This window comes from Muntiacus reevesi, chromosome 20 (genome assembly GCF_963930625.1).
Source record: "Muntiacus reevesi chromosome 20, mMunRee1.1, whole genome shotgun sequence".
In the NCBI taxonomy this organism is placed as follows: Eukaryota; Metazoa; Chordata; class Mammalia; order Artiodactyla; family Cervidae; genus Muntiacus; species Muntiacus reevesi.
The window spans coordinates 28,546,276-28,572,927 of NC_089268.1; the positions used below are offsets into that span (position 1 = coordinate 28,546,276).

The 26,652-nt window shown below is 50.7% G+C and overlaps 3 protein-coding genes across 8 annotated transcripts; 2 read left to right on the forward strand and 1 right to left on the reverse strand.

Annotated features, from left to right (window-relative positions):
- Positions 1–9: 9 nt before the first annotated feature.
- On the reverse strand, positions 10–26,629 carry MSH5 (mutS homolog 5). 5 transcript variants are annotated; one of them, XM_065911953.1, is made up of 25 exons: positions 26,597–26,629; positions 13,195–13,345; positions 12,801–12,924; positions 12,269–12,349; positions 12,026–12,088; positions 11,230–11,351; positions 10,936–11,045; positions 10,644–10,679; positions 10,239–10,321; positions 9,436–9,481; positions 6,339–6,477; positions 6,160–6,222; positions 4,272–4,400; positions 3,903–3,975; positions 3,643–3,752; positions 3,328–3,408; positions 2,973–3,103; positions 2,609–2,798; positions 2,377–2,503; positions 1,819–1,964; positions 1,393–1,467; positions 1,075–1,218; positions 748–885; positions 526–599; positions 10–300 (listed from the first exon to the last, which is right to left on the reverse strand). In XM_065911953.1, exons 2-25 carry the CDS (start codon positions 13,330–13,332, stop codon positions 189–191), a joined length of 2,535 nt encoding a protein of 844 aa, XP_065768025.1. In that variant the 5' UTR covers positions 13,333–13,345; positions 26,597–26,629; the 3' UTR covers positions 10–188. The 5 variants fall into 5 exon arrangements, with proteins under 5 accessions (XP_065768025.1, XP_065768028.1, XP_065768026.1 ...); XM_065911956.1 differs by lacking the exon at positions 26,597–26,629 and adding an exon at positions 19,605–19,798; XM_065911954.1 differs by lacking the exon at positions 26,597–26,629 and adding an exon at positions 17,362–17,498.
- On the forward strand, positions 17,541–22,978 carry CLIC1 (chloride intracellular channel 1). Of its 2 annotated transcripts, none has more exons than XM_065911960.1 (6): positions 17,541–17,713; positions 19,818–19,927; positions 20,141–20,266; positions 20,424–20,530; positions 21,141–21,322; positions 22,585–22,978. In XM_065911960.1, the coding sequence occupies exons 1-6, from the start codon at positions 17,675–17,677 to the stop codon at positions 22,744–22,746; spliced, it is 726 nt and encodes a 241-aa protein (XP_065768032.1). In that variant the 5' UTR covers positions 17,541–17,674; the 3' UTR covers positions 22,747–22,978. The 2 variants fall into 2 exon arrangements, with proteins under 2 accessions (XP_065768032.1, XP_065768031.1); XM_065911959.1 differs by lacking the exon at positions 17,541–17,713 and adding an exon at positions 19,242–19,483.
- On the forward strand, positions 23,295–26,602 carry DDAH2 (DDAH family member 2, ADMA-independent). The gene is made up of 7 exons (XM_065911958.1): positions 23,295–23,516; positions 24,361–24,721; positions 24,836–24,935; positions 25,061–25,134; positions 25,304–25,423; positions 25,948–26,097; positions 26,288–26,602. Exons 2-7 carry the CDS (start codon positions 24,425–24,427, stop codon positions 26,402–26,404), a joined length of 858 nt encoding a protein of 285 aa, XP_065768030.1. The 5' UTR covers positions 23,295–23,516; positions 24,361–24,424; the 3' UTR covers positions 26,405–26,602.
- Positions 26,630–26,652: the final 23 nt, after the last annotated feature.

Sequence of the window (26,652 nt, forward strand, 5' to 3'; positions counted from 1 at the left end):
CTACTTGCTTCGCTTTTTTTTTGGCTGGTCTAAGAAAACAACAACTTTCTCCAAAATAAGCTTTATTATTAACATGAAACAGAATTTCCAGGGAAACTGAGAACTCTGGATCTGAGGGAGGTAAGGAAACAAGGAGGTCTGGCAGTGTTCAGGGGTTTGGGACCTGGAGAAGGGCCCAGGAAGGACTCTCAGAGGATGGTGGTGGCAGCAGGCAGCACCTCCTGACTCATGAAAATGTCCAGGTCCAGGCTGGGATCTTCCAAATCCAGTTTCAGAAACTTATCTACTAATGTCTGGCAACTGAAGGGAGAGAAAAGAAGTGAGGTTTGGGGGAGGATGGATAACAGAGTCCCTGAGCAGAGGGGAGAGGATGCAGCACAGGAAATCCATGACCTTGAGAATTTAGGAATTTCAGGAAGAAACTGTGAATCGTTAAAGGGCAAAGAGGCTGTCTAAGTCCCTGGAGGGGGCAGAGGAGCTGCAGAACATGGACCCTGAGAACAAGGACCCAGGGTCTGCACTCACTTTTCCATTTGCTTCTCCTTTAGCAGCTCCTTGACAGGTTTGATGGGCTTTCCACTGCGGATCAAGTCCGAAACCTGGGACCAAGGAGGAAGGGGTAGAGGTGGGGTTGGGTATTGGGTAAGAGAAGAGAAAGTATGGGTCAGAAATTCCATGGGCCCAGAAATCCAGACCCCTGAGAGAAGCAGGGACAGTGAATGGAGGTGGTTGCTCTTTGGGCCCCACCTGCTTGCCTCGAGCAATGAGTTTCTCAGGAAGCCCAGCCTGCGAAGCTGTGTGGGAGGCGTGGCTGGCACAGGCAACACCTTCGCAAACTTGATAGAAGAAGACAAGGTCGTTCCCATCCTCACAGGTCTCCATGGTCTTCAAAGAAAATAAAAGGGGGCAGTGTTCATCAGTCATTCTGCTTCCTGCCCCAATACCCTTGGTCAGTTACTGTTGAGAGTAAGAAACAGGAAGGGACAAGGTCCCTGTTCTGATGCAGGAGCCAGTTCCCAGCTCTGGGAAATGCTCAGCCTCGGGGTCCCTGGGGAGCTGGGTAGTTCTCCTCACCAAGTACTGCACAAGCGGCCCCTGTGGCAGCAGCTGCAGCTGAACAAGGCTCAGAAAGTTGGTGGCCACAAAGACATTGGGACACGCGGGTCCGAGTGCCAGCCAGTGTCGGATCACGGCAGCCAGCAGCGCGAGCCCATCCACCTGCGAGGAGTGCAGGGTAGCACAGGGTGAAGGTGTGGAGCCACAGGGCCCCGTGCGCCCCCTCTTCCTGCCGGGCCTTCCCCCCTCATGCCCACACACCCCTATTATTTTCCAGAGGCCCAGCCCCACCCTCCTGCTCCTCCGCCCTCCATTTTCCTCTCCTTAGTTCCTTACTGTGTTGGTTCCCTTTCCGAATTCATCCACCAGGACCAGCGAGCGCTCAGTGGCATTGTTCACCGCTTTCGCCACCTGCTGGGCACCCGGTGGATAAGGAAGAGTTTCATAAACATTCGAGGCCTGGCACTGACCAGTGTGCCTACGAGTAAAGCTGCTTGAATACGTGTCCACCCTACTGAACTGCAAGTTCTTTAATGGCAAGACCCATGTTTTGTTCATCCTTTCACTGACAACAGCGCGTCACACAAAGCCAGGGACTGGCAAAGGTTCATGGTATTGATTCTCCTGGTTTCTGAATTGGGTGCTCCCTGCCCCTAGCATAGAGAACAGGCAGCAGAAGGAAAGCTTTTTCTGTTCTGACCATTTTTCAGGGCTAGGGTTCCTTCCCCATTACCCCCTCCCCCATCCCTGCCTCCTCTTAACCTGGTTGAGGTCGATCATGAAGGTGGAAAGGCCAAGGGAGATGGATTCACAGCTGTGAATTCGGGTGAAGATGGCGTCTACTGCCCCGATTTCAGCTTCCTCTGCCGGCACAAAGCTGCCCACCAGGGCCATGAATGTGATCAAGCCTACCTGAATAAGGGAGGAGACAGGTACAGTGCCTGGTGGTATGGGCTGAGGTGAAGGTGAGGCTAATCTCAGGGGAGAATGATAGATCAAGATAGAGGGATACAGTTTAACAGTCCCTTCGGCTCACTTTAGAGTAAGTGAAAAGGGGCAGGAAGTAGGCAGAGGCATGTTTAGGAACCGTGTGGACCTCCTCAAGAGATGGCAGAGAAGGATTCAGGTCAGAGGATGGTCATTAGCACACGGCCCTCCCTCAGGTAGAGAAGGAGAACATGGAAGGGAGAGGGACAGCAGGTGTGAGTCTTTTCATGACACATGGGGTCAGAGCAAAGTGGAGAAGAGCTGTGGGAACCTTGGTTGACTGGCAGGTGGGGGGTGGAGATGATGGAGAAGAGAATGCAGAGATTCACCTACCTGTTTGAGGTATATGCTCTTCCCTGAGGAGTTGGGTCCAGTGATGACTTTGACCTTCCCTGTGTCCCCCCCGCACTCTGCAGAGTTGGGCACGAAGGTTCGGGCACAGAGTTCCATCAGCGGATGCCTGCAGCCGGTGGAAAGTTACCTTGCATGTGGCCTGTGGATCCAGAAGATGGGGCCTTTGGACCCCCCGCCCCGTGTCTATTCCTCCACCCATTTCTGTCCTCACCTGCCATTCTGGATTCGTACCCCGAGGAGCTGTGGGGAGTAACGGGGCCTTGAGTAGCCGTAGTCCCGGGCGGCACTGGCAAGAGCCAACAGGACGTCCAGGCGGGAGGCAAGGTCCAACACCCGGGTCAAGATGGCTGCCCGTGCCAGCACCTGGCATTGCAGCTGGTGCATCAGCAGGGTCTCCTGGTCTGGGGGCAGGGGAGGGAAGAAGCTGGTGTCAGCTCCAGGGGAGAGCAAAGGAGAGACAAAGAAGCCAGCAGACGAACCTAGAAACCATCTGAAATCCCAGAGATACTCAGAAAAGGCAGAGTCAGAGAGAGGAAGAGGGAATAGCAGGAAGGAAAGGAGCCTATCAGAATCACCTCCACGCTGCCCGGTCCGCTCCAGCCACTCGCTTCTCCTCACCCCGGATGTCACAGTGCAGGTCCCCCAGCAGTGCGTCCAGCTCCTTGGTTCGAGCACTTCGATAGTGCAGCTTCTCCTCTGAGAGGAACTGGGTACAAGGGTTCAAAGCTATGGGCTTTGCATCTCTCCATCCTCATCCTCTCTCACCCCACCCAGCCCTGGCCTTGATTTCTTTCTCCTTTGTCTCAGAGCTGGTAAAGATACAACAATGAAAGAGGGATCCCACACTGGGCAGAGCTGATGGGGAAAGGCCCTCCCCTCAGCTGCTGATTGCCTTTCCTTATTGCCCCCTACAGAGGTCAAGGGTCTCACCATGAAGTCCAGACCTTCAATCTCAAAGTCACTGGTCTCCACCATGGAAGGCAGGCGGGGAATAGAAAGAAGGAAGCCGATCTGGGGAGAGTAAAGAAGAGATAAAGCAAGGAGTGATGCTCTGGGCACTTTCTTTATAAGCAGCCAGAGTCCCCTGTGTCCCCCAAATGTTTCCCTCAGGGACCTAAGCACCAAAAAGTGTTCATGTTCTTCTGATTTTTCCAGGAGTTTTCTTATCTATCAGTGTGTCCTTCCTAAGCCTCATGTCTCCCTAACGCCCCCAGGGAGTGCACCACCCCTGCCTCCTGCCCTCACCAGAGGGATGTAGATGACACTGCATGAAGGAATCCGGGAGTCCAGATTCTCCAGCTCCTTCCGAGCCACCTCAGTGAGGAAACTGGGAAGTCCCATCAGTCTTCTTTTTTCTAAGAGCGTGGAAGACACGTGAATATCAAAAGTAAGGCTCCCACCCGATCATCCCCACTTGGAGGGGTCGCCTGCTGAGGACGGTACCCCATCGCAGGGCAGGTTCATGTTTCAGGGCTCAGGGGCCCATCCGTACACCTAACACTCACTCTCATCAATTTCAGGATCTATGTTGGGGAGGACCGTGAAACGATTTTCAGCAAGGCTGCCCTCGAAGTCCACCTGAGGAGACAAGAAATCCAGGTTCTTTCCATCCAGCATGATCTCGTCCTATTCCTCACCTCTACTTGGGCCCCAACTTGCCTTTCAGTCCTGGCTTTAACCCTGACCCTCTAGGCCTCCAAGCACACCCCTGATGTCTGCCATCCCATCTTCTGGCCATCCAGCTGACCTCAGTGTCTCCCATGCATCCTCGTTTTCCACACCATATTCCCCAGAGCTCCCACCTGTTGCTCTCCATTATTTAGATCCATCTCTCCCCCCTAGTTTCCCAGATCTGCCTCTTTCCTTCCACTCACCACTTTCCCAATGAGGCTGGCAATGTGGTGCAGGTCATCTGAGAACTCTTGGGCAATGTCCCGGAAGAGCTGAATGGACTGGGGCAGGGAGCGGCAGGCATCCCTCAGGCCCAGGGCACTGTACACTGTCTGTGGGAGAAATGGACAGAGGAGGGTGGCCCGTACCCATGCTGGGCTGAGGTGAGGGGACAGGGCTGGATGGAGAAGGACAAAGACCAATAGGGAAAAACATAATAACAGAGACAGAGGAGCTCTCAAAGACAAAAAAGAAACCAAGAGAAAATAGCATCTGCAAAACTCTTCACCAGGCATCACACTAAACTCTGAGACTCTGAAGACAACAAAGACAGCAGGGTCCCTTGTCCCACATGGGCTCTCAGTCTAGTGAGGAAGACAGACATATACCCAGAAGATTTAAAAATAAAGTGGTAGGTGCTTTGATAGAGATTTGTACAATGTCCCAAGAGAGAAGTTTGTACAGAGGAAGGAGAAGGAGAAATAGGGATATGAAAGGCAGAGAAGAAGTAGATAGGCAGTAGGAGCAATGCCAGCATTTGGGTGAGAGAGCACGAAGACAGGACGGGTGAGAGTCACTGAGAGTTAGTTCCCAGCGTGAAGGTCAGTGACCTGGGGTGTCTGCTCTAACCAGGGATTAGATTGAGTGCACAGACCCAATCCAAAGGACATTTACTGAACCTTACTCTGTGCCAAAGGACATATAGAATATATAAATCAAAGGGCTTATAATATAGCCCTGATGGAAACAAACAAGTAGCAGAAACAATGGCTACTCACAAAAAAGACTGATCAAATTATGGAACTAACTAAAATTACTAAGGAAGTTCACAGAATAAGACTAACATGGGGCTTCCCCGGTGGCTTAGTGGCAAAGAATCCTCCTGCCAATGCAGTAGATACAGGTTTGATCCCTGGTCTAGGAAGATCTCACATGCCTTGGAACAACTAAGCCCAAGTAACTGAGCTTGTGCCAGTGCACAACTATTGAGTCTGTGCTCTAAAACCTGGGAGAGGTTTCCCAGGTGGCAGAGTGGTAAAGAATCCACCTGCAGTGCAGGAGATGTGGGAGATGTGGGAGATGTGGGTTTGATCCCTGAGTCGGGAAGATTCCCTGGAGAAAGAAATGGCAACCCATTCCAGTCTTCTTTTTTTTTTTTTTCATTCCAGTATTCTTGCCTGGAGAATCCCATAGGCAGAGGGGCCTGGTGGGCTACAGTCCATGAGGGTGCAAAGAGTTGCACATGACTGAGCATGCATGCACGCACTAGAGCCTGGGAACCACAACTACCGAAGCCTGCGCATCCTAGAGCCCACGCTCCCCAACAAGAGAAGCCTCTGCAATGAGAAACCTGCATACCATAACTAGAGAGTAGCCCCCACTCACCGCAACTAGAGAAAAGCCTGTACAGCAAAGAAGACCCAGCAAAGCCAAAAATAAATAATTTAAAAAACCATTACATTTAAGAGATGGATAGAAATCTAAATGAGATAATTGACAATAATATTAATTTTTAGGTAAGAAGTATTGTTCTTTTTAAAAAAATTAATTTTCTTTTAGAAATCATTTTGAAATATTTATGGGTGAAGTGATGTGATGGCTTGGAATTGCTTCAAAATAATCCAAGAAAAGGAAAGTGAGAGAAGAGATATGTGAAACAAGATTTGCATAAGTCAGAGTGTTAAAGCTACATGGTGGGTACATGAGGGTTCATTATATTATTCTCTCGAAAATTTTTTTGACAATTTCCACACTACAAAGTTTTTTTAAGATGTTGGAATAAAGTTGGACAGGGGGACAAGAGTAAAGAGGGTTTGGGACACATGCTGGGGGCTTAACCTGGATTTCTAGGTGCAAGAAGGGAGGTCTTACCTTGTAGAGAACCTGCCAGTCACTGACCTTGGTGTGGGACAACTTCATGCGTTTAAGAATCAGCTACAGTCAGACAAGGAGACAGTTGCTGGTTTCCTTCTCCCACTCTAATGGCCCTCAAGATGCCCACCACTCCTCAGCCTCCTTCCCCACCTCCCTGCCCCCCAACCTGGGCTCACAGGCACGTTCTTGATGTGACCCAGCAATCGGTGCAGCATCTGAGCCATGTCCAGATGCTGGGGTAACAGGAAAAACTGAATGACATCCAGACGGGAATTCAGTTCCCCCAGGTCCTGGGTTGGACGTGTGAACCACAGCCTGGAAGTGAGGGTTGGAGTGGGGAGACCAGAAATTACACCTGTTCTCATCAGTGTCTTGTTCTCAATTTGGGAAAATGTGCCCTTGGAGGGCCCTGGGGATGGTGGCAATGTGTATTGGTACACATTGTAAGAACAGTGTCCTATCTATACAGGTGTGTTTACTCACACCTACTGAAAATCTCTGGATATGAGCACCACTGTGACTGTGTATCTCGGTTGTGATGGATATGACCATGTGTCATTCCCTGTGGATATGTGATGGAGCTTTTCAATATTTTTAGAGGGAGAGCAGCATGTTGAGCCAATTGAATTCCAACACTCTAGCTCTCTCTGCAGCTGAGTAAGAGTGATTCAGAAAGAGTTTGCATATCCGTATTTAGCTGTGAAATAGCACAGACATTCGTCTTTTCATGTCCTTCCTATAAAAGTATGTAACTGTTCCATGTAGAATGGTAAGTCCTCAATTCATATTCATAAGTCCTCAAGGTCATGCCTGCAGGGAAGAAAGTATTAGGTAGAGGTACTTAAAGAGCTTCACAATACTGTCTTGTTTTTAAACTGGCTAGTGGAAACACAGAGGCTTATATTATTATTACTACCTTCTATGTGGCTGAGGTATTTCCTGACAAATTAAATTATTATACAGAAATAAATGTCTCATCTGTGTTTCTCTAATTCAGGGAGAGTATCCCTATCTCTCTATGGCCATGAAGAGCAGTCAGAGTCTATAATGACCTGGGAGGCCACGGATTCTTTCCTGCATTAGAGCAAGCCATTAGGCATACCATTTTGTATATGAGTCAACCTGTGGAGACACTGAGGCCTAAGGATGTGTATATCACACTGACTTTATGGCCACTTATTCTTGGTTAGAACACCCTAGATTAGAATGAAATGGAGGACTCATTTGGATTTGAGGGTGGGTTTCAGGCACCTCTGTTTCATGGGCACAGGGGAGCAGAGGTGCCTGAGGCAGTGTAGGCCATTCTGTGAATACCTTCCCCACAAGGAGAGCACATGGGCTCACCAGACAGGCGTCCTTATAAAACACCTGAGTGTCTCTGACTTATGTACTTTGAGTGCCTGGAGGTCTTAGTCGAGTCAGGCTCAAGTCAGTTGAGGTGATGAGGCCCTTAGAAGATAAGCAAATTGTCCAAAGTCATGCCACTAGTAAGAAGGACAGCTGGATTTCAAAACCAGACCTCCAGACTGCTTGGACATCACTCTTCAGAGCATACTGTGCAGTCACCTTCCAGGTTCTTTGTCTAGCTTTAGATCAGCTGGGCTCTTGGCTGATCATCAGGTTGTGATTATATGCCCTGTTGGGGTCCTATCTAGGGAATCTGCACTCTCCCTCACTTTTGATACAGTTCTCTTCTCTGAGAATTCCTTTCCTTTCATCCCTCATTGAGATTAGAGATCTATACTTGAAGAACGAGAGAATGTAGGGGTAATTAAATTACCTCACCAATTATCTGGAGATGACTTCAGAGATAATCCTAAATTAACCTCCAAAAGATATAGATTGCAGAGCAGGTGGCATGGGAAAAGGACTGTGTACCTGCAGGCTAGCAAAGGTTTCCTAACTGTTTAGAGATGATGTAACCAGTGTGCTTGTGTTCTACTTCATAGACGGTTATGTGCTGAGTTAACAGGAATGTGCCATGGCATAGCATTCACTCACTTGCATAGAGGGCAAGTAGATTCACTAAGTGCTAATTCCAACCTGATGTGATAGTGCAATTAAAAAACATAAATAAGGACTATGTGACCACACAGCAAGATGCATGCCAACACACTCAGAGGTGCCTGTTAAAGCTTCACCAAAAAGTTGATAGTTGGGTTGCACCTTGAAGAGGATTTAAGATTCTGACCAGTGGAGAACAGGGGAAATTTTTCTAAAGGGAACAACATAAATGTAGACTGGAGGGGGAATTCTCTGGTGGTCCAGTGGTTAAGACTCCACATTTTCACTGTGAGGGCCCAGGTTCATCCGTGGTCTGGGAACTAAGATCCTAAGTCTTGTGGCCAAACAGCAACAACAAAAAATAACCATACACTTGAAGAGATAAGCCTTGAAATTAAAACTGAGGGACCCTGAGCATCGTACTGCTAAAGAGGAAAATCTTCATCCTATAGGTAATGTGGGAACCTCCTAAGATTTGTCTTTTGTTTTTATTTAAGATTTAAAAAATAGGGGAGTGACATGCTCAGATTTCTGTTTTGGAATGACAGTTATTTAAGAATGAAGAATAGATTGGAGAAAAGAAGAGTTTAGAGGCAGAGACACCAATTTGAAGGTGAATGCAATGCTCCAGGTTAAAGATGAAGAGAGCCAGAATTAGAACAGAGGAAAGAGGGAGAAGGGAATGGCTGGGAGAGACATTTCAGGATAGAATCAATAGGTCTTAGTGAATAACTGAAAATGGGGGGTGAGGGAGAAGCATCAACCCAAAGTTCAGAGCTTGAAAAGCTATATTGCCAGCAACGCCACTAAGCAGAAAAGGGAATGAGGAAGTAAGAACAGGGCCAGTGGGCATAGGTTTGGATGCTCTGAGTTTGAGCTTCCTGTGGAAATTGCAGGTGGTAATGATGGGCAAAAGAGCATTCCACATTTGGAGCTCAGAACTAGCGATACTAATTTGAAAGTCATCAGAGAACAGCTCACATCTGAAGTGTGTTTTTAATCATTAAAGATATTACCATATTACCATGTGTACACTGCTGTCATGTGATTGTGTTTCTGCTGCAAGTACGTGTGAAAGTCCGTGTGTCATCAATGGGTTTGTATGTATCTGTGCTGACAATGTAAAATGAGAGTAACATACCACATGGGGTTGTTGTAAGGACTAAAGGCATTTAGCCAGCATTTGGGAAAGGGCAGCTGTTTTCATTACTGTTAAGGGTGGTGTGTTTGAGGCTATAGGCGGCATGCACATGAGTGACTCTCGCTCACCTGAGCAGCTTCTCTCCCCACTTACAGCGGCATCTATTGAGGATTCCTGTTGGGGTAGGAAGTGAGCCTGTTACAAGCAGGGGCAGAGAAAGGAATATATGGATGTGTCTAAGCTGAGGCATCAGGGTCAGAGGTTTGGGTGTTGGGCTGGCTGGCTTGGGGGTTAGTCCCCAGATACAGGACACAAAGGCAGCCAAAGCCAGCGTCTGGCCACAAGTCTGAGCCGGGATTACCTTACATGGGCCTGGGGGAGGGAATGAGCACTCATAGGGACACTCAGCCAGAAAAATATTCAGAGTAGGCACAGTTAGACTCACAAAAAGCCCAACACACATAAGTAAACATTAGATCCAATCCACTGAGATGCAGTGAAACCACGTGGATAGTCGGGTGATGTCCCCAACACAGCCTAAAGCCTGAGATAACTATAGGAGATAAGACTCTATGCAAAACAAACACAAGAGTTATGCAACTACATAACTCTCCTCTATACAAAGGGTCTCCCAAAGTCCCTAGACAGGTACATCACTAGTACAAATATTCATACAAATCCAAGGAATAAAGACGGAGTTGGTAAAGTAGGGAATGATATGCAAATGACATGGGACAACTATACTGGACAAGGCTTCGGGGAGACCCCCAAGCTCAGGAAGGGAACAAAGAAGATAATAAAGCTGGACTAGAGCTGAAGTGACAGCTGGCAGTGGGGTAAAGTGGGAAGAGAGGAGCTGGGATCCGTCTCTGGAGGCAGCTGCTTTTCTGGCAGGCCTGTGCAGTGTGGGATGAGGGACAGGCACACCTACCAAAGAGGCTGAGCCCCTCCTTGAGTCCGCTGGCCACTTTGTACACCGAGGGGTGAGACTCACTCTTAAATATCTGCAGAACGCTATCAGGGAGAAATTAGGGTCATTTGGGTTTTTAAAGGTGATTGAGAAAATAAAATGGGGATTGGGAACCCCTCCTGAGATCAAATCTTGATGTAAGGTTGTCCCTCTGGCTCTTGCCTCGGTTTCTCCCTTTAGAAAAGGAGGGTAACACCTTTGTGTTTTTCTTCTTCTCTCCTCTCAGCCCCCACTTCTCTTTCCTTCAGGGAGAGAAACCTTAATAGCCCCAGGATTAAAGAAACTGAAGCCCCATTAGGATTATTACAGCATTAAGCTTAATCCTTCTCCCTCCCCAAAGATGACAGCCTGCCTCCATCTCCTTACCTGTAAGTGTCTTGATCTATGCTCACCAGATGGGTTCTAAGGGCAGAAAACAAGCAGAAAGGAAGGTGGCTGGGGCATGAGAGATCTGAGTTTATTCCTAAGTCCCACCCGTTTAGCCCTCCTTCGAGAAGATGGTCTCAGTTTTCTCCCCAGAGCTCCACACCCTCTCAGGAACCCTGTGTGTCCTGAGCACTTTACCAGATGGGTCACTGCCACCACTCCCCAATCTGCCTTACTTTCCAGGCCTCCCAATTCCACCTTACTTTGGTTGAGGTTAGGGTAAGTCACCTACAACACAAATTTCTTAAAGCCTAGGATGGGGACGCTGACGTTATAGTCTTCTAGTTCAACCCCGATTCTTCTTCGACCCAGGAACTTGAGCAGTCCTCCAAGTGCTCGAACCTAGGAGGAGATCAGTAGTGGAGTTGGGCTAAATCCCAGTTTCTTGGTGGCTAGACAACACGGGAAGAACTATTATTTTCCAGGACTGGGCTAGTACCTCCAGGACTCAACCCTGGTGTCCAGGTGCTTGTGCCTTTTTCTAATCTGCTACATCCCAGCCCTTATCTCCCAAGACCCATCTCACCATGAGGAGGCTGTCAAAAGGGATGATGGAGGAGAGGAAGAGGATTTTCTCGGTGGTGGTCATGGAGTCTGGGATGAAGGAGTAGTTTCCAGAAAGGAGGCGCTGTTTGCTTATCTCCAGGCCTATTTTGAGGGGGGAACGAGAGGGAAAGATCTTGTAGCCCCAGTCTTATTTTAAGAATGAGAAAACAGAGAGATGATGTGGTTTGCCAAATTCACACAGGCAATTAGTGGAAAGCTGAGACAAGAACCAAATTTTAGACTCTCTCTTTAGTCTACATATAAAGACGTTTGGCTGGGAACATAAGCTGAGAAAGATAAAGGACTCAGGCGAGTAAGATATCTATCTGAAATTGGGGATTCTGGGTCAAAAAATCATATTAATAGAGGAATTTAGGATAGAACATTCCCTGTCCTTTTTACAAACCTGGGAAGATAACGGAAGTGCCTTCTAGATCAACAAGGTAACTGAGGCAGTGCTTTTTTTTTGTTGTGTTTTTACTAAGGAGTAAATGGTTTTGGCTTAAAGGGGAAAATGCTAACAATCAAAACTGACCAAAAAATGCTACCACGCCCTCTTTCAGGGAGGGCCCTCATCCCTAAACAAGCCTAAACTGCAGGTTATTAAAGGTAGGTATTAGGAGAGATCGTGGGGAGACTGGTCATGGGGCCTGAAGAACATACAGGTTTAGAATGAGACAGGGCTGAGAGGAGACCTCTAATGATGAAACTGGAATTAGGAGAAAGGGTCACATAACTGGGATGGGGGTGTGGGCAAAGCAAAAAGGAGGAGATACCAAAATCCACATTTGGCAAAAATATGATTTCGGGTCTCTTAGGCTCCCTGTGCTCTTGGGAGGCTGTAAAGGAAACAAAGGGCCATCAGTCTGTACATCATAGTCGTTTTGCCTCTTTCCCATCTTCCCTCTCATCCAATTCTGATCTCTTGGCTGTAGCTCCCCACAAGACCCTTTAATCTCTGGAACATTCTGTAATTTTGTCCTTCCCCATTTTTCCTCTTTTCCTTTTTCAGTCCTTACCAAGCTTCCCCAGAAACCGAGTCATATTCTCATCCTGTTTGGCACTTGTAACAACAGACCGGGGATCGATTTCATCCAGAACTTGGAAGGAGAATGGAGAGCAAATGAGTTCAAGGATCTTTATCTCGACTAAAAGGGAACCTGTAACCCTCCCTTTGTTATCTCCCTTCACCGCTCAAAAACTTATTTCCTCCAAGAGCAGGGAGGGCCCCCCACATTGGGAGCTGAAGTAGGAGTCACACATGAGATTAGAAAAAGAAAGAGAAGTTAAGACTGATGGGGTAGTGGGAAGGAAGAGGGATGCCCATGAGATTATCACTGGACTGTAAACTCCTAATGGACAGACATGACTGATTTGCCCAGGACTATATCTCCAGCACCTGATATATTTGTGAATAATGAGATGAATTCCTGAAAACAATAAAGGGAGCCTCTAGGAGTCAACTAATAAAATAGATTGAGACAGGTAAGGCCCTATGAATGAAATACACTTCCAGTGCCAGCATAGGTGAATTCCTAGTTCTGTCCTCACCTCTTTGGAGCAGTTTGAGGCTCTCGTGGTCTGGGGCATCTGGCATAAAGTGGATGGTGGAGTCACTGGTATCATAGTAGGCAATGCCCAGGTATCCTGAATTCCACAGGACACACAGATGAATCTGTCGGGCAAGGAGGAAAGGAAACTAATATTTGATCCACTGACAAGTACAGGGTTGGGCCATGTCTTATTTAATTTTAATTATTTTATCGACTCTCAGAGATAGGTATCAACACCCCCATTCAGTAAATGTGAAATCGACACTCAGCGGAGGGAAATGACTAGCCCAGGTCTTCGCAGACCCTTTATATTCTAACAACCAGGCGTTCCAATCAATTTCCAGCTCTGTCGAGCTCCTGCTCCTCCAACAGCGCCTCTCCCCCTACAAGACCTCAGCAGGCTCCTCCTCTTCCTCCTCCTCGGGCTCCCGGGGGCCTGGCACGGAAGCCACGGTGGGGAAGCTGGCAGAGGCCTCCCCGGGTCCTGGTCCGTTCGGCGTCCTGGCTGGGGTCGCTGCTACCGAGGCCATGGCTTTGGAGGCTCTGTGGATGCAAAAAAATGAAGACAGTTCTGGAGCGAGAGCTCACTTGCTAGGAGGTGGGGGTAGCGGGGCGCGCAGAAGCAAATCCACTGAGAACTACTGGGAAAGGGCTGAGGGGCAAAGCTGCGTGGGCCTTCGAGAGCTGTGGTTACAGGTGTAGGACATTTGGAGGGGCGACTTTTCCAGTATTTCACTGTAGTACAGACTGTGAAAAACACCACTCGCCCCCCCTCCCCCTCCGTCATCCCTGTGACGCGGAGGTTGTGTTTCGGGGACGGTCTTGAGCGTCCTTTGGGCGGCGAGTTTTACACGGCTCCTCACTCCCCTCCTGCCAACCAAGTCCCCAAGATCACAGTCTCACGATCTTGGCTTCCCCGACCCGGATGCAGGAAACTCGCAGTGTTTTCCCGCCTTTTCAGTCACCTGGGTCGCGACGTGCGCGACACCTCGTCACTAACAGCCGCGGAGCAGCGGGACGGGTGCGCCAACACGAAGGCCTGCTGCGCGCGCACATGCCCCGCCTCCTTAGCCGCTATTGGTCGAAGAAACCCGGATCCTACTTAGAGATCCAACAGAGTGAAAGGGAGAAAAGGACCACAGAGAAGGCTGGATGATGATTGGCCTATTCGCATACGGGGCGTTGCCAGAAGGTTCAAACTTCCCGCCCTCTGCCGTTGCCTAGCACCCGCGCCTCGGGCCCTCAGGCCTTCTGGGCTTTGATTGAGAGCCTGTGAGAAAGGTTCTTAGCAGAGCTGGAGCCCGATCCCCACCCCCACCCCATCCCGCGCAGGGGGTCTAGGGACTTTGGGGAATCTGCAGACAGGGCCGACCTTAAAGGAACAGAAGTGCACTTTTTTTTTTATTCTGGAGAATGGAGATAAGCAACATTAATTCAACCTATGGCAACAATCTAAGTTAATATTTATAAAGAGCTTAGACCAGTGCCTGGCAAACACAGTAAGAGCTTCCTGAGTGTTTTAAATAAATAAGCTGAAATAAGAAGCCAGGCTCCTATCTCAGCCCACCTCTGCTTGTTTCCTGGGTGCAGAGTATGATTGCTGCCATAGAGGCACCACAAGGCCTAATTAATAATTTCGGCGCCCCACGAGAAGTTGGAAAATTCGAATTTCACCAAATTCTGGCAGAGAGAAAAAGAAAAGAAAGAAAGTGAAGTCGCTCAGTCGTGTCCAACTCTTTGAGACCCCATGGACAGTGCCTACCAGGGCTCCTCCGTCCATGGGATATTCCAGGCAAGAATACTGGCAGGAAAAAAAAAAAGAATACTGGCAGAGAGAAGTAGACCTAATAAAAACACCTACACCCCTACAAGCACATGCCCCTACCCTTACACACACACACACAGACCCCTAAGAATAGAAGAGTGTTATTCATTCATTCTGGGCCAGGTGGTGGAATCAAAGCAGGTGACAAGTTCCTACTCCATGAGCCTAATTTTTGAGTGTGTATATGAGGGGAGGAGAAACAAGAAGATCAAGAGACCAAAATTAAGTTTATATAATTTTATAATTATATTATATAATTTTAAGGGACTTCCTGGTGGTCCAGCAGCTAAGATTCAATGCTCCCAGTACAGGGGGTCCAGGTTGGATCCCTGGTCAGGGAACTGGATCCCACATGCCACAGCTAAGAGTTCACAGGCTGCAACTAAGAATCCTGTGTGCCACAACTAAGACAAGGAGCAGCCAAATACATATATATTTTTTAAAAGTCTCTTGAAATACATCTTCACCCTCAGGTTGTTCTGGGTACTTTGAGATGCAGAGATTCCCACCAAAGCACTTAGGAAAGATGGTGGGGGTAAAGTGGCTCTGCTAACTAATAAATGGAAAATCTCCTCTAGTGAGAAAGGTGGAGGAGTGAGTTAAAGACTAGGTTAATGGTTACCCCTGGCAAATTGTTGAGCAAGGGAGCTATGGAAACCTGGAGGAGGCCAGGTGACAGCTCTAAGGAGTGTCAGGGGAGGGACACACCTTCCAATCTGGGGTGGGAAGAGATTAGGGACTGGTTTACCAAGCTGAGGAAGGGGAGGAAGTGGAAAGAGAAGCCTGGAGAAGTAAAGGGGAGAGACTGAAATCGGAGAAAAGCAGGGGCAAGGAGATGGAGATGGGAGGTAAACTTCTCTGAGGCAGGATTTGGGGGCTGTAGCCCCTGACTTCAAACCCATGAGACACTGATGGATGGTACCAGGAGAGGGCAACATTACCTGTCACCTGAGAAGTTAAGGAAAAATACTTTGTGGGCAGCCATGCCACCTAGCCAAAGTCAATATTGATGATCAAGGCAGTTCTAGTTATAAAAATGTAGGAGAGAAAAAGAGAGGCAGAGGAGAAACTGCCAAACCCGTTTGAGTTCAGGACTGGCCCAGTTTGCCTGAGGCTTCTCCCAGAGGGGAGATTTTTGTGAGGCAGATTCTGGTGGACATGGACCAGCTGGAGCAGAAAAGGACCCTGGGATGTAGTGCTGCTTTGACCTTCTTCAGATGGAAGGGGTCGTGTGTGCAGGTTTCAAGGGTCACCTTGGAGGAGATTCCCCTCAACGAACAAATATTTGTTGAATCGTTCTATATTCTTCTGTTGAAGGAAAGTGAAAGTCACTCAGTTGTGTCCGACTCTTTGCGACCCCATGGACTATACAGTCCATGGAATTCTCTAGGTCAGAATACTGGAGTGGGTAGCCTTTCCCTTCACCAGGGGATCTTCCCAACCCAGGAATTGAACTCAGGTCTCCAACGTTGCAGGTAGATTCTTTACCAGATGAGCCACAAGGGAAGCCCAAAAGAGAACAAATATCAAAAATATCCCCTCTGTGAGGAGGACAGAGAAAGGCCTTCCTCCAGGGAAGAGAAAACCCACAGAAGAGGAAGCATGAGAGGAAACCACTAACTGCTGGTTCTAGCACCTCTCTTCACTCCATCCGCTCCTCCCCCAACTCTCTCCTGTTCTTTAAGTTTCAAGCCCTGTTTTGCTCCTATATCCTTGATTTTCTGAAACTCTAGATGTCTTGTTAGACAGAGGGTAGTAAGGAAGAAAGAGATGGCTGAATATGACAGAGATTCAAATGTGGAGGCTGGCATATGTCCTGTTTGGAGAATATATTTTGGGGCTATTTTTCAGCAGATCATAGTTTGATAGAGCCTCCAAAATCAAGGTTATTGGGGAGGGAGGGAGAGAACTATTCTTCCTCTGTCCTATCTACTTCTTTATTTGTGTCCCTAAGGACTCTGCTGACACTATCTTGTCTGATTTTCACCTTTTCTCCCCACGATAGGACCAGCTACCACCAGCCCGGTAGGATCAGTGCTGCTCTACTCTAGGGCTACAGTAACCCCATGCTTTCCTCCTCATCTCCAAGGCAACCTGTCACTGAGAAAAGGGCAAAAGGCACAGCAAGGGGCTCCAGATAGGGGGCAGAAGTGGAAGCATTAAAGCTGAACAGGCTTCGTGGCTGATTCACGTCAATGTATGGCAAAGACCACTACAATATTGTAAAGTAATTAGCCTCCAACTAATAAAAATAAATGAAAAAAAAAAAAAGCTGAACAGGCTGCTGAATGGGAGAGGACCTCTCCCAGCGATGAGGCCCCTGGGCTCAGCTTCCTGTTTCCCCAGCACAGGGCCTGTTATCTCCCCTCCCCAACCCTGCCCTATTTTTCACCACTCTCTTCCCTCAAACCCAGCTTCCACTTCCAAGTCCCTCTTGAGGATCACAGTCCTAGCAACCCAGAATTGGGAACTGGAGTCCGGAAGAAACTTGGAGAAAGGAATAAAGGACCACTTTTCCCTTCTATAATTCCCTTTCTGGGCCCTCGGGGACGTGCTCAAGCAGTGTCAGATTTCTTGGGTGAGGGTGGAGTGGGAGTGTCCTCTGATTAAGCAAGCAGGGAAACTGAGGCAGAAAAAAAGTCCCATGATCAAGGAGACTGGCAGAGACACAAGGCATTTTCGCGAGACTCATCTCAAACCCCCTCCCCCATCATCAGGGACACCCGAGGCTCACCCCTCCGGGCCCACTCCCTAGGTCGTCGAGTCCCGCCCCCCGCCCGTCCCTTCCCCAGGTTCGGGGCGGGGCGGTCCGTGAGTCAGCTCCCAGATCAAGTCCGAGAGCGGGTAGAGCTAGAGCCGCTGGGTGTGGAGTACGCTGGACTGCTGGAGAGGCCGCGTCTGGAGTGAGCGGGTCTGATCAGGCTCGTGTGGCGCTGAAGGGCCAGCCCTAGGTCTGGGGGAGAGAATCTCTTCTGTGAGACCGCCTTCCCTGCCGGGCCCCTCCCAGTTCCCCCAGCGACGGCCGCTTCCTGGTCCCCGTCGCAACCATGGCTGAAGAACAACCGCAGGTCGAATTGTTCGTGAAGGTAAGAACACCTTCTCCCTCCCTCGGCCCCCCTCCAAGTTTCTGGAAGCCAACTCTCACTTTTCTCCAGCTCCAGCCTCCACTCCCCACTCCCTTTCCTCTTTGATTCCCACTCCCAGCCCCACGTGCAATCTTTAGTGTGGGGGGGGGGGGGGCGGGAGGGCTGGGAGGCGAAGATAATGTGCGCGCCTAGAGAAATCTAGGCTCAACCCTGAAAAGTTTGTAAAAGTGCAAGTTTCCAGCAGCCTAAAGGACAAGAAGATAGAGAAAAGGGAGGGTTCCCAGGAGTTGAGAAGATTGACGGAGTGGGGGTGAGGGAACAGCTGATAGGAGACAGAGAGAAGGGGCCAGCCGGAAACCTAACAAGGTTTGGGTGGGACCGAGGGAAACTTCAGGATAAGGGTCCTACAAAAAGATCAGAGGGTGAGGCGCATGGTGGGGGAGACTTGGATGGGTGTGTGTGTGTGTGTATGTGTATGTGGCGGGGGAGGTTTCAAGGAAGAGGGTGTGGTAGGCAGGTCTGGGAGTGGGACCAAGTGAACTGGGAAGAATTGGTGGGGTGGAAGGAGACAGGAGAGTGGGAGTGGAGTTCCAGAAGCTGGCGTGGGGGTCAGAGGTGGGGGTCCAGAGGTGATGGGGTCGAGAACCAATGTCCTGGGGTCTTGGAGAAGCAAGAAAAAGGGTGGTGGCGGGGAGATGAGAGTTGAGCAGTGGCTACCTCGAGGGTAGATGGGAAGAGAGAGCAGGAGAAGGAGCGCTTAGGGCGTGTAGGGTTTGGGGGTTATTGAAACGAGAAGAAAAAGAGCCGTCCCAATTCTGTCCTCTCCGTGGGTGTTGATGAGGAGAGGTGGTCCCAAGATATTTGCATATCGAAACCTCAGGCTGCCGCTTCTGCCGCGCTGCCTTCCGCTCTAGACTTGCATTCTCTCGCCTCTCCAGACCCCTTCTCTGTGCTCCTCCCTCCCTTTAGCGACCTCCCCCTCCGTCTGTATCTCTTGGCTCGCAGTCTCCCCACCCTTCACTTTCCTGTCTCCTTTCCCTCCACTTCCCCTCTTTTGTTCCTCCAGCCTTTGTGTGTCCCAGCCCGTTTCTCCCTCTGCTTTATGCCAGGGCTTCTCAAGCGGCCATTCCCTCTCCCTCAGTCGTGTCGGGGTCCGCCCCCTTAGGTGTGGTCCCCACCTCACTCTCACTCTTGCCTCAGGGGCTATTTTTACTCTTGGGTGGGGCTGCGCTGCAGAGATTCCAGCCCTGGGTCCTACGTGAGGAAGGTTATCTGGAGCCAGGGGATTTGCTTTGGGAGACGCCCCCCTCCCCTGGCAGTGCCCAGGGAAGAGGGAGGTGGCATTGTCTGCCCAGGCCTCAGCCTCACAACTCCCTGCCCCCACTGCTTGCCAGGAAGGAAGCTGCTGAGACCCAAGACACAGTGAGATGAATCATCCTCAGCCTAGGGGGAGGTGTCCGTTGGGGGGTGAGGTCAGGGATTAGAGAGCAGCCCCCCCTCTACAAGGCCCTCCACACCTCGAGGGTGAGGCTCTGAGCCCCTTGACTCCCCACCCAGCTGCTTGGGTAGTGTATAGAGAACCAGAACTCCTGCTTCCAAACCCCCGCCCCACCTCTCCTGTCTTCAGGCTCTACTTCAGGAATCCAGGCCTCTAGCCGACACTGCCGGCTGGCTTCAACAAAGGCCCTTTCTAGGCTCTATTTCATGGGTCGATGTGAGAATTAAATGAGTTTTATGGCATGTAGAATGCTTAGAATAGCACCAAGAAAGGTAAATATGTCTGCCCCCGTTGTCTTCCCTCTCTAGGGTCTAGCTCCTCCAAATTCTCCAAAATCTATTCCCTGGGCCTTCCTCCCATTGTCCTCGGTTCTCTGGGAAACCAGAAGCTTACCTTTGCAGAAGATATTCTTAACGATCCGTCTTAGGTTTGACCCAGACCAGAGAGTGCAGAGCCCAGTTATGTGGGGAGCTTTTAGCGGTGAGACTGAGTATGTGTCATGACTAGGCAGAAAGCAGCCAAGTCTGGGAGTAGGAGATGCAGAGAATGGCCTCAGGATGAGTGGGGTACACCAGGCCTAACCTTGGGCTGGGGCTTCCTTTCCAGGCTGGCAGTGATGGGGCCAAGATCGGAAACTGCCCCTTCTCCCAGAGACTCTTCATGGTGCTTTGGCTCAAGGGAGTCACCTTCAACGTCACCACTGTTGACACCAAGAGGTAGGCCCACTTCTCTTCCTCTAAACACCTGTTTTTTTTTTTTTCTCTCTAAACCCCTCTTACGTGCACACAGGTGCACACTCATTCACCTGAGTCCTTCCGTCCTGAACCATTCCCCCCACCCCTCCATCTGCCCCCTCCCACCTCCCTCCATCTCCCCTTTCTGGATCTCCCTAACCCCCTTTTCCTCCTTACGCCTGGTCTCTCCTCCAGGCGGACTGAGACGGTACAGAAGCTGTGCCCAGGAGGGCAGCTCCCTTTCCTGCTGTATGGCACCGAAGTGCACACAGACACCAACAAGATTGAGGAATTTCTGGAGGCTGTGCTGTGCCCTCCCAGGTAGAGGGGAACTTGGAATGGGAAGTGGGGGAGCTGGGAGACTCTGGGAAAGAGGGGTTGAAGAAATGGAAAACAGGGATGGTGGTGGGGCTAGGGCAGGCGAGCTGAGGCTCCTCCTCGGAAGATATCTTATCCAGTTTCTCCCATTGGCTTTTAGGTACCCCAAGCTGGCAGCTCTGAACCCTGAATCCAACACAGCTGGGCTGGACATATTTGCCAAATTCTCTGCCTACATTAAGAATTCAAACCCAGCACTCAATGACAGTGAGTCTTGTGGGTCAGAGGCCTGGGTTCTAGGAGGAATGGAAAAGATCTAGGGATTAGGGACACCTGGATATTCAGATATCAGGAGATGGAGCAGATATTGGCAAACCTTACTTCAATTAAAAAATAATAGCGACTCTAGATCCAGATGACTTGAGTACCAATTCTGGTAGCTGTGAGCCTTCAGGGAATTCATTTCACTTCTCTGGAAATCTATTTTCAGATCTATAAAATGAGGATAACAACACATACTTCCCCGGTTGATGTGAGAATTAAATGAGTTTTTGTATGTAAATTGCATAGAAGAGCACAGAGAGGGACTTCCCTGGCGGTCCAGTGGTTAAGACTCTGTGCTTCCAATGAAAGGTGCGTGAGTTCGATCCCTGGTCGGGGCACTAAGATCCCTGCTGCGCACTGCTGTGCAGTGCGGCCAAAAAAATAAAAGAGAAATAAAGAATTATAAAGATTAAAAAAAAAAAGAAGAGCACAGAGAAAATGAAACACATGAGTGTTAGCTATTATTGTTTTGGACTTTCCTCACCCCCGCCATGGGCCTTCTTGGACTTTGTCGATCTTCTGATGTTCTTACCAACTCCCTTCTCTTGCACAGACCTGGAGAAGGGGCTCCTGAAAGCCCTGAAAGTATTAGACAATTACCTGACATCCCCCCTCCCAGATGAAGTAGATGAGACCAGTGCTGAGGATGAGGGCATCTCTCAGAGGAAATTTCTGGATGGCAATGAGCTCACTCTGGCTGACTGCAACCTGTTGCCCAAGCTCCACATAGTACAGGTGAGTAGTGATTGTGGGAGGAGTAGGTGGGAAGTGGGATGACTCTTTAAGGGGCTCCCATGCAGGCTTCCCATGACAACCACTCCAAAAGTAGTTTCTTTCTGAGAGTTTCCAATGGCAGACACCACCCTATTCCTTCTCTGCTATCTTTGTTGGCAAGACCACTGCTTGGGAGAATTAATTACATTCCACGATGCAAGGTGTGGGTGCAAACAGACTGAGAGTAACACATCCCAGTATTGCTTTCAAGAATGCTCTTCCTGTCTCTATCGTTGCCAAATCCCCAGATCAGACAGACCAGGCTTTTCCTAAAATCAAAGTTTTAAGTCTGTTGTTTCAGTCTCCACTTCCTCTTGTGGAAGATGAAAACTGCTGGTTCCCTTGTTTTTGTCACAGCTCAAAGTTATGGTTTAGTTTGTGAAACGTGGGCCCAGTGTCGGTCTGCTGGAGAACTGTGTATTGAAAATCTCTGTATTTATTTATTTGGCTGCACAGAGTCTTAGTTGTAGCATGAGGGACCTTTGATCTTGGCATGCTGCAGGTAAGTTCCTGCCTGCAAAGGATTTGAAATCTAGCTGAGAAAATAACTTTCACATGAAAGTTAATAATATATGATTAAAAGCCAAATGACAAGTAGACAGAAATTGCTGTGGAAATTTAAGAGAACTTTATGGTTTGTGAATTATATCTCAAAATCAAGAGGAGAAAACAAGCACCATGGACTAGGGTGGTCTGAAAAGGGGCTGGTTATAAATGGCCAGGATTTCAGTAAGTGGAGAGAAAGGGTGAAAGGCCTTACTAGACGAGAGTTAAGATGACTGCAGGTGATCATGTGGGAGATGAGTCATAAGGACTGATGTTGAAGCTGAAACTCCAATACTTTGGCCACCTGATGCAAAGAGCTGACTCATTTGAAAAGATCCTGATGCTGGGAAAGATTGAAGACAGGAGGAGAAGGGGACGACAGAGGATAAGGTGGTTGGATGGCATCACCAACTCAATAGCCATGAGTTTGGGTAAACTCCGGGAGTTGGTAACAGGGAGGCCTGGCGTGCTGCAGTCCATGGGGTCACAAAGAGTCGGGACTGAGTGACTGAACTGAACTGAACTGAAGAGTCATGAGAAAAGAAACCAGGTAGCGGACTTGCTTAAATGCCTGGATTTTATCATGTAGGCTGTGGGATAAGGGAAGGACCAAGGGCATGGCAGCTGGTGTGACTTCCCTGAGGCTAACCTATTGGTCCTCCTTCCCGCACCCCTAGGTGGTATGTAAGAAGTACCGGGGATTCTCCATTCCGGATGTGTTTCGCGGAGTGCATCGATACCTGCGCAATGCCTATGCTAGGGAAGAGTTTGCTTCCACCTGTCCAGATGATGAGGAAATCGAGCTGGCCTATGAGCAAGTGGCCAAGGCCCTCAAATAAGGCCCTTCCTAAGGCTCCCTGGCCCCCCTCCATTTTCTCCACAAAGGCCCTGGGTGGTTTCCACATGCTACCCAACGGACACACTCTAAAATGGCCAGTGGGCATAGAATCCTGGAGCACCTGTGCAGGGCTTGCTGGGGGCGATGAGAAGCAAGGATGGGTGATCTGCGAGAGATTTTTGTTGTGGGGTGGGTTGGACAATGTATTTCAGTAATAAAATATAGAATGACAATCTAGTGTTTTTATACAAAACGGGGGCTTGAAGTGTGAATAACAAGGAAAGAGTAGGTCAATGACCTTGAACTCCTGGCAGAAACCAAGGAATTTAGAAGAGGGGTGCTTGTGATGGGCTGCCATTTTTATGTGTAGGTCCATGATAGTGCTATCTTGGGCTCCATGCCGCATTTGCAGCCCAGCTCCGGGGCTGGCCTGATCTGGGTGGGTCTGGGCAGCGATCTTGGGGCGGGGCGGAATTCCGAGAAGGGGGGCGCGCAGTCGGGGTGGAGTGGGCGCGGCATAGCAGGGCGGAATGGGCGTGATCTCGAGGAGCCCCGCCCCGTCCCGCTTAGACAATGCCCTGGAGCCGCCAGACCGTCGTGCCCCCGACCCACTGTAGTACTTGAGCTCGCCTACCCGGGGACCCCTCAAAGCCAAAGCTCCGGTCCCCAACGCTTGAAGGCTACGACTCTCTTCTTCACCAACTCTGTCCTCAGGGGGGTGGGGCTCCAGCCAAGATCACTGAGCGGCAAGAGCAGCGGTGGCCGCTGGAGGTGAGTCTGGGGTGGGAGGTGTCCCTTGGACCGTGTGCAGGCCGGAGTTCCGGAATGCTGGGCCCGTGCTTGCGCCGGGACAGTGCGGAGGGTCGACATTTGGGTGCGGAGCTGAGTCGGGGTGGACTTTGGGGAAGACGGGTCAGGAGACTGGGGGACCAGGTCCAGGCGCCCCGAGTGGCGCCAGCTCCCCAAGAACCACGCCCCCCAATTTCCCCGCCCCTCGGATTTTGTTTTAGACCTCTCCCAGTCCTCCGGGACTCAATCTGGTTTACACTGGGTCGCGCTAGGGACGGAGTGACTGACTGGGGTGGAGAGAGGATGTTTAACTCCTTAGGCTCTATTCCCTCCTCCTTGACCCTCTCTCCCTTTCTCGTTCGGACATTCAAGACTTTCATCCCCCAGGCTCTAACTCTCTCCCCAGCTGTCTCCTCCTGTCCCATCACCCCTGTGGGTTCCTCGCTGCACTTCGGGTCCCTAAGGCAGCGAGCAGCTGAGGGTTAAGGGGGCGGGGCCGCTGCATTTTTGGGGAGTGAGCGCATCCTAGCGGCTGCCAAGAGGGGCGCCTGGCGGGGACCTCTCAAAAACCCTCAAGCAGGGGCAACAGGTGTTTTGGAAATTAGGGGTCCGATCTTGTTCCTCGGACTCCCCCTAAAGCAGCAGATCCGCTAGGGTGCGGGGTGGAGTGAGGTCCGCAGGAGAGGAAGGTCTGGAGGGGGTGGGGCGGAGTGGGAGGGGCGCCCGGAGAAGGCAGACGGAAGACCCAGGCGCTCTTAACCATCCCCCTACGCCCTTCTCTGCATGTCTCTCTCTCTGCCTCCCCCCTTTCTGTTTCTTCTCCCAGACAGGTGAAGTAGAAAGAAAACTAAGAAATCAGCGCAGCCGGAGGGGGCGTCTGTGTGGATGGGATGGGGACGCCAGGGGAGGGGCTGGGCCGCTGCTCCCATGCCCTGATCCGGGGGGTCCCGGAGAGCCTGGCGTCAGGGGAGGGTGCGGCAGCTGGCCTCCCGGCTCTGGACCTAGCCAAAGCTCAGAGGGAGCATGGGGTGCTCGGGGGTAAACTGAGGCAGCGATTGGGGCTGCAACTAGTAGAACTGCCTCCTGAAGAGTCGCTGCCGCTGGGACCGCTGCTCGGTGACACCGCCGTGATCCAAGGGGATACGGCCCTAATCACGCGGCCCTGGAGCCCCGCCCGCAGGCCAGAGGTGAGCGCCTGGGCATGGGTTCGAGTAGGGGGAAAGAAGGATCTGGACATCCCGGGCTTTAGGGAAGAATGGGGGTGGAAATATCTGTTTCGCTCCCTCTTCTCCTGCCCTAAGGTCGATGGAGTCCGCAAAGCCCTCCAGGACCTGGGGCTCCGAATTGTGGAGATGGGGGACGAGAACGCGACGCTGGATGGCACTGATGTTCTCTTCACCGGTGAGGTTAGGGTGCCTGCACCCTGGGGCCTGGTACAGGGAGGCTGTCTTTGGTAGAATGGGCCACATCGAGCCTTGTTTCCAACTCACTCGCGCCTCATACCTCGACGACCTCCCTGGGCTCAGGCCGGGAGTTTTTCGTAGGCCTCTCCAAGTGGACCAATCACCGAGGAGCTGAGATCGTGGCAGACACGTTCCGGGTTAGGAGCGGGGGTGGGGGGGAGGTGGGGGGAGCCGGGGGTGGATGGGGTCGGAGGGACCTGGGCGGGGAGGAGAGGGGAGGGACAGGGGGAATGAGGAGGAAGTTGCTGAGAGTAGCCTGTGTTTAGCCTATCCCCGTCACTGAATACTTTCCCTTGTTCCCTCTAGGACTTTGCTGTCTCCACGGTGCCCGTTACAAGCTCCTCCCACCTGCGTGGCCTCTGCGGTATGGGGGGACCCCGCACCGTGGTGGCGGGTTCCAGCGAAGCTGCCCAAAAAGCTGTCAGGGTGAGAAGGGGCGGGGCTGGGGTGGGGCAAGTTGGGGGCCTGCCAACGACAGTGGGCGTGGCTCTAGGCCCAGGAGGCGGGGAGCAGGGCAGCTCTGAGAATTAGCGCCAACCCCTACCCTCACTGTGCTGTCCATCTATGTGAGAAAACAAGTTACTATAAGCGGGACAAGCAGCTGGAACACCAAGGAACAGGGACAATTAACATCATCTTCCGGGGTTTCACGAAACTCTATAAAGGGCGCCTAATCTGTGTCTTGAAGGATGGATAGGATCCACGGGTGGGGTCTGGAGTAGCACAGAAGTGGATAGCAGGTGGAAAGAACTGCCTGTGAGTCCCAGGTGGAAATTAGCAAAGTTAATTAAAGTACTCAGTGTCTGACACATAGTAGTTGACATGTGGTTGCTGTTATTATTATTCCACAATAATGTGACTCTTTCCCCCACCCTTAGCGGTGGTAGCGCAGCAAGACTCAGTTGTGGAGAGGCTGAGCCTTGCATGTTTCCTCTCTCTTCTCCCCCAAGGCAATGGCAGTGTTGACTGATCACCCCTATGCCTCCCTGACCCTCCCGGATGACGCAGCGGCTGACTGTCTCTTTCTGCGTCCTGGGCAGCCCGGCCTGCCCCCTTTCCTCCTGCACCGCGGAGGCGGGGACCTGCCCAACAGCCAAGAGGTGAGAGAAGGCAGGAGCTCCACCACCACCCCCAACCAGAGAAATGGGGCTCAGGCCTTCCTTGTGGGAGGAAGAAGGGGTGCCTTTTCTAGAAGCCCGAGTGGGGCCACTCAGAGCTGGCTGAAAGGGGGCCCCGCCTGTGGGTCTTGGGGTCTCACTTCCTTCTCCCCACATGCTGTCCTCCCTGCAGGCACTGCAGAAGCTCTCTGATGTCACCCTTGTACCTGTGTCCTGCTCAGAATTGGAGAAGGCCGGCGCTGGGCTCAGTTCCCTCTGTCTGGTGCTCAGCACACGCCCCCACAACTGAGAGCCCTCCCTGGGGGTCCTGGCTGACCAGGGGTAGAATGGCATAGGAGTAGAAGGGGAAGGAAGGTTAGACAGAGGATGGTGATTAGGCAGTAGTGGGGAGAAGGCCCCAAGATAGAGGGCACAGAGTGAAAAAAAGGATAGAGACCACTGGGTGAGTCCTTTCCTCAAGAACTAATAAAATAGAACTGACCTTTTAGACTGGACTGCGACTGGTGTCTTCCTGGAGCAGAAGGACAAGGGCAGGGC

Bases quoted from the DNA above. Each gene is read 5' to 3' on its own strand.
- MSH5 (XM_065911953.1), bottom strand. From the start codon at position 13,332: ATGGCCTCGGTAGCAGCGACCCCAGCCAGGACGCCGAACGGACCAGGA. The intron at 6,478-9,435 runs GTGAGCGAGAGT...CCTCACTTCCAG, and splicing joins TGGGGAGAGAAGCTGCTCAG to GCTGTGGTTCACACGTCCAA. The intron at 3,409-3,642 runs GTGAGGGCAGGA...TACTCTCCCCAG, and splicing joins GTGTCATCTACATCCCTCTG to ATCGGCTTCCTTCTTTCTAT.
- CLIC1 (XM_065911959.1), top strand. From the start codon at position 19,439: ATGAGTTTTATGGCATGTAGAATGCTTAGAATAGCACCAAGAAAG. The intron at 20,267-20,423 runs GTAGAGGGGAAC...ATTGGCTTTTAG, and splicing joins GCTGTGCTGTGCCCTCCCAG to GTACCCCAAGCTGGCAGCTC. The intron at 21,323-22,584 runs GTGAGTAGTGAT...CCGCACCCCTAG, and splicing joins CCAAGCTCCACATAGTACAG to GTGGTATGTAAGAAGTACCG.
- DDAH2 (XM_065911958.1), top strand. From the start codon at position 24,425: ATGGGGACGCCAGGGGAGGGGCTGGGCCGCTGCTCCCATGCCCTGATC. The intron at 24,722-24,835 runs GTGAGCGCCTGG...TCCTGCCCTAAG, and splicing joins GCCCCGCCCGCAGGCCAGAG to GTCGATGGAGTCCGCAAAGC. The intron at 25,424-25,947 runs GTGAGAAGGGGC...TTCTCCCCCAAG, and splicing joins CTGCCCAAAAAGCTGTCAGG to GCAATGGCAGTGTTGACTGA.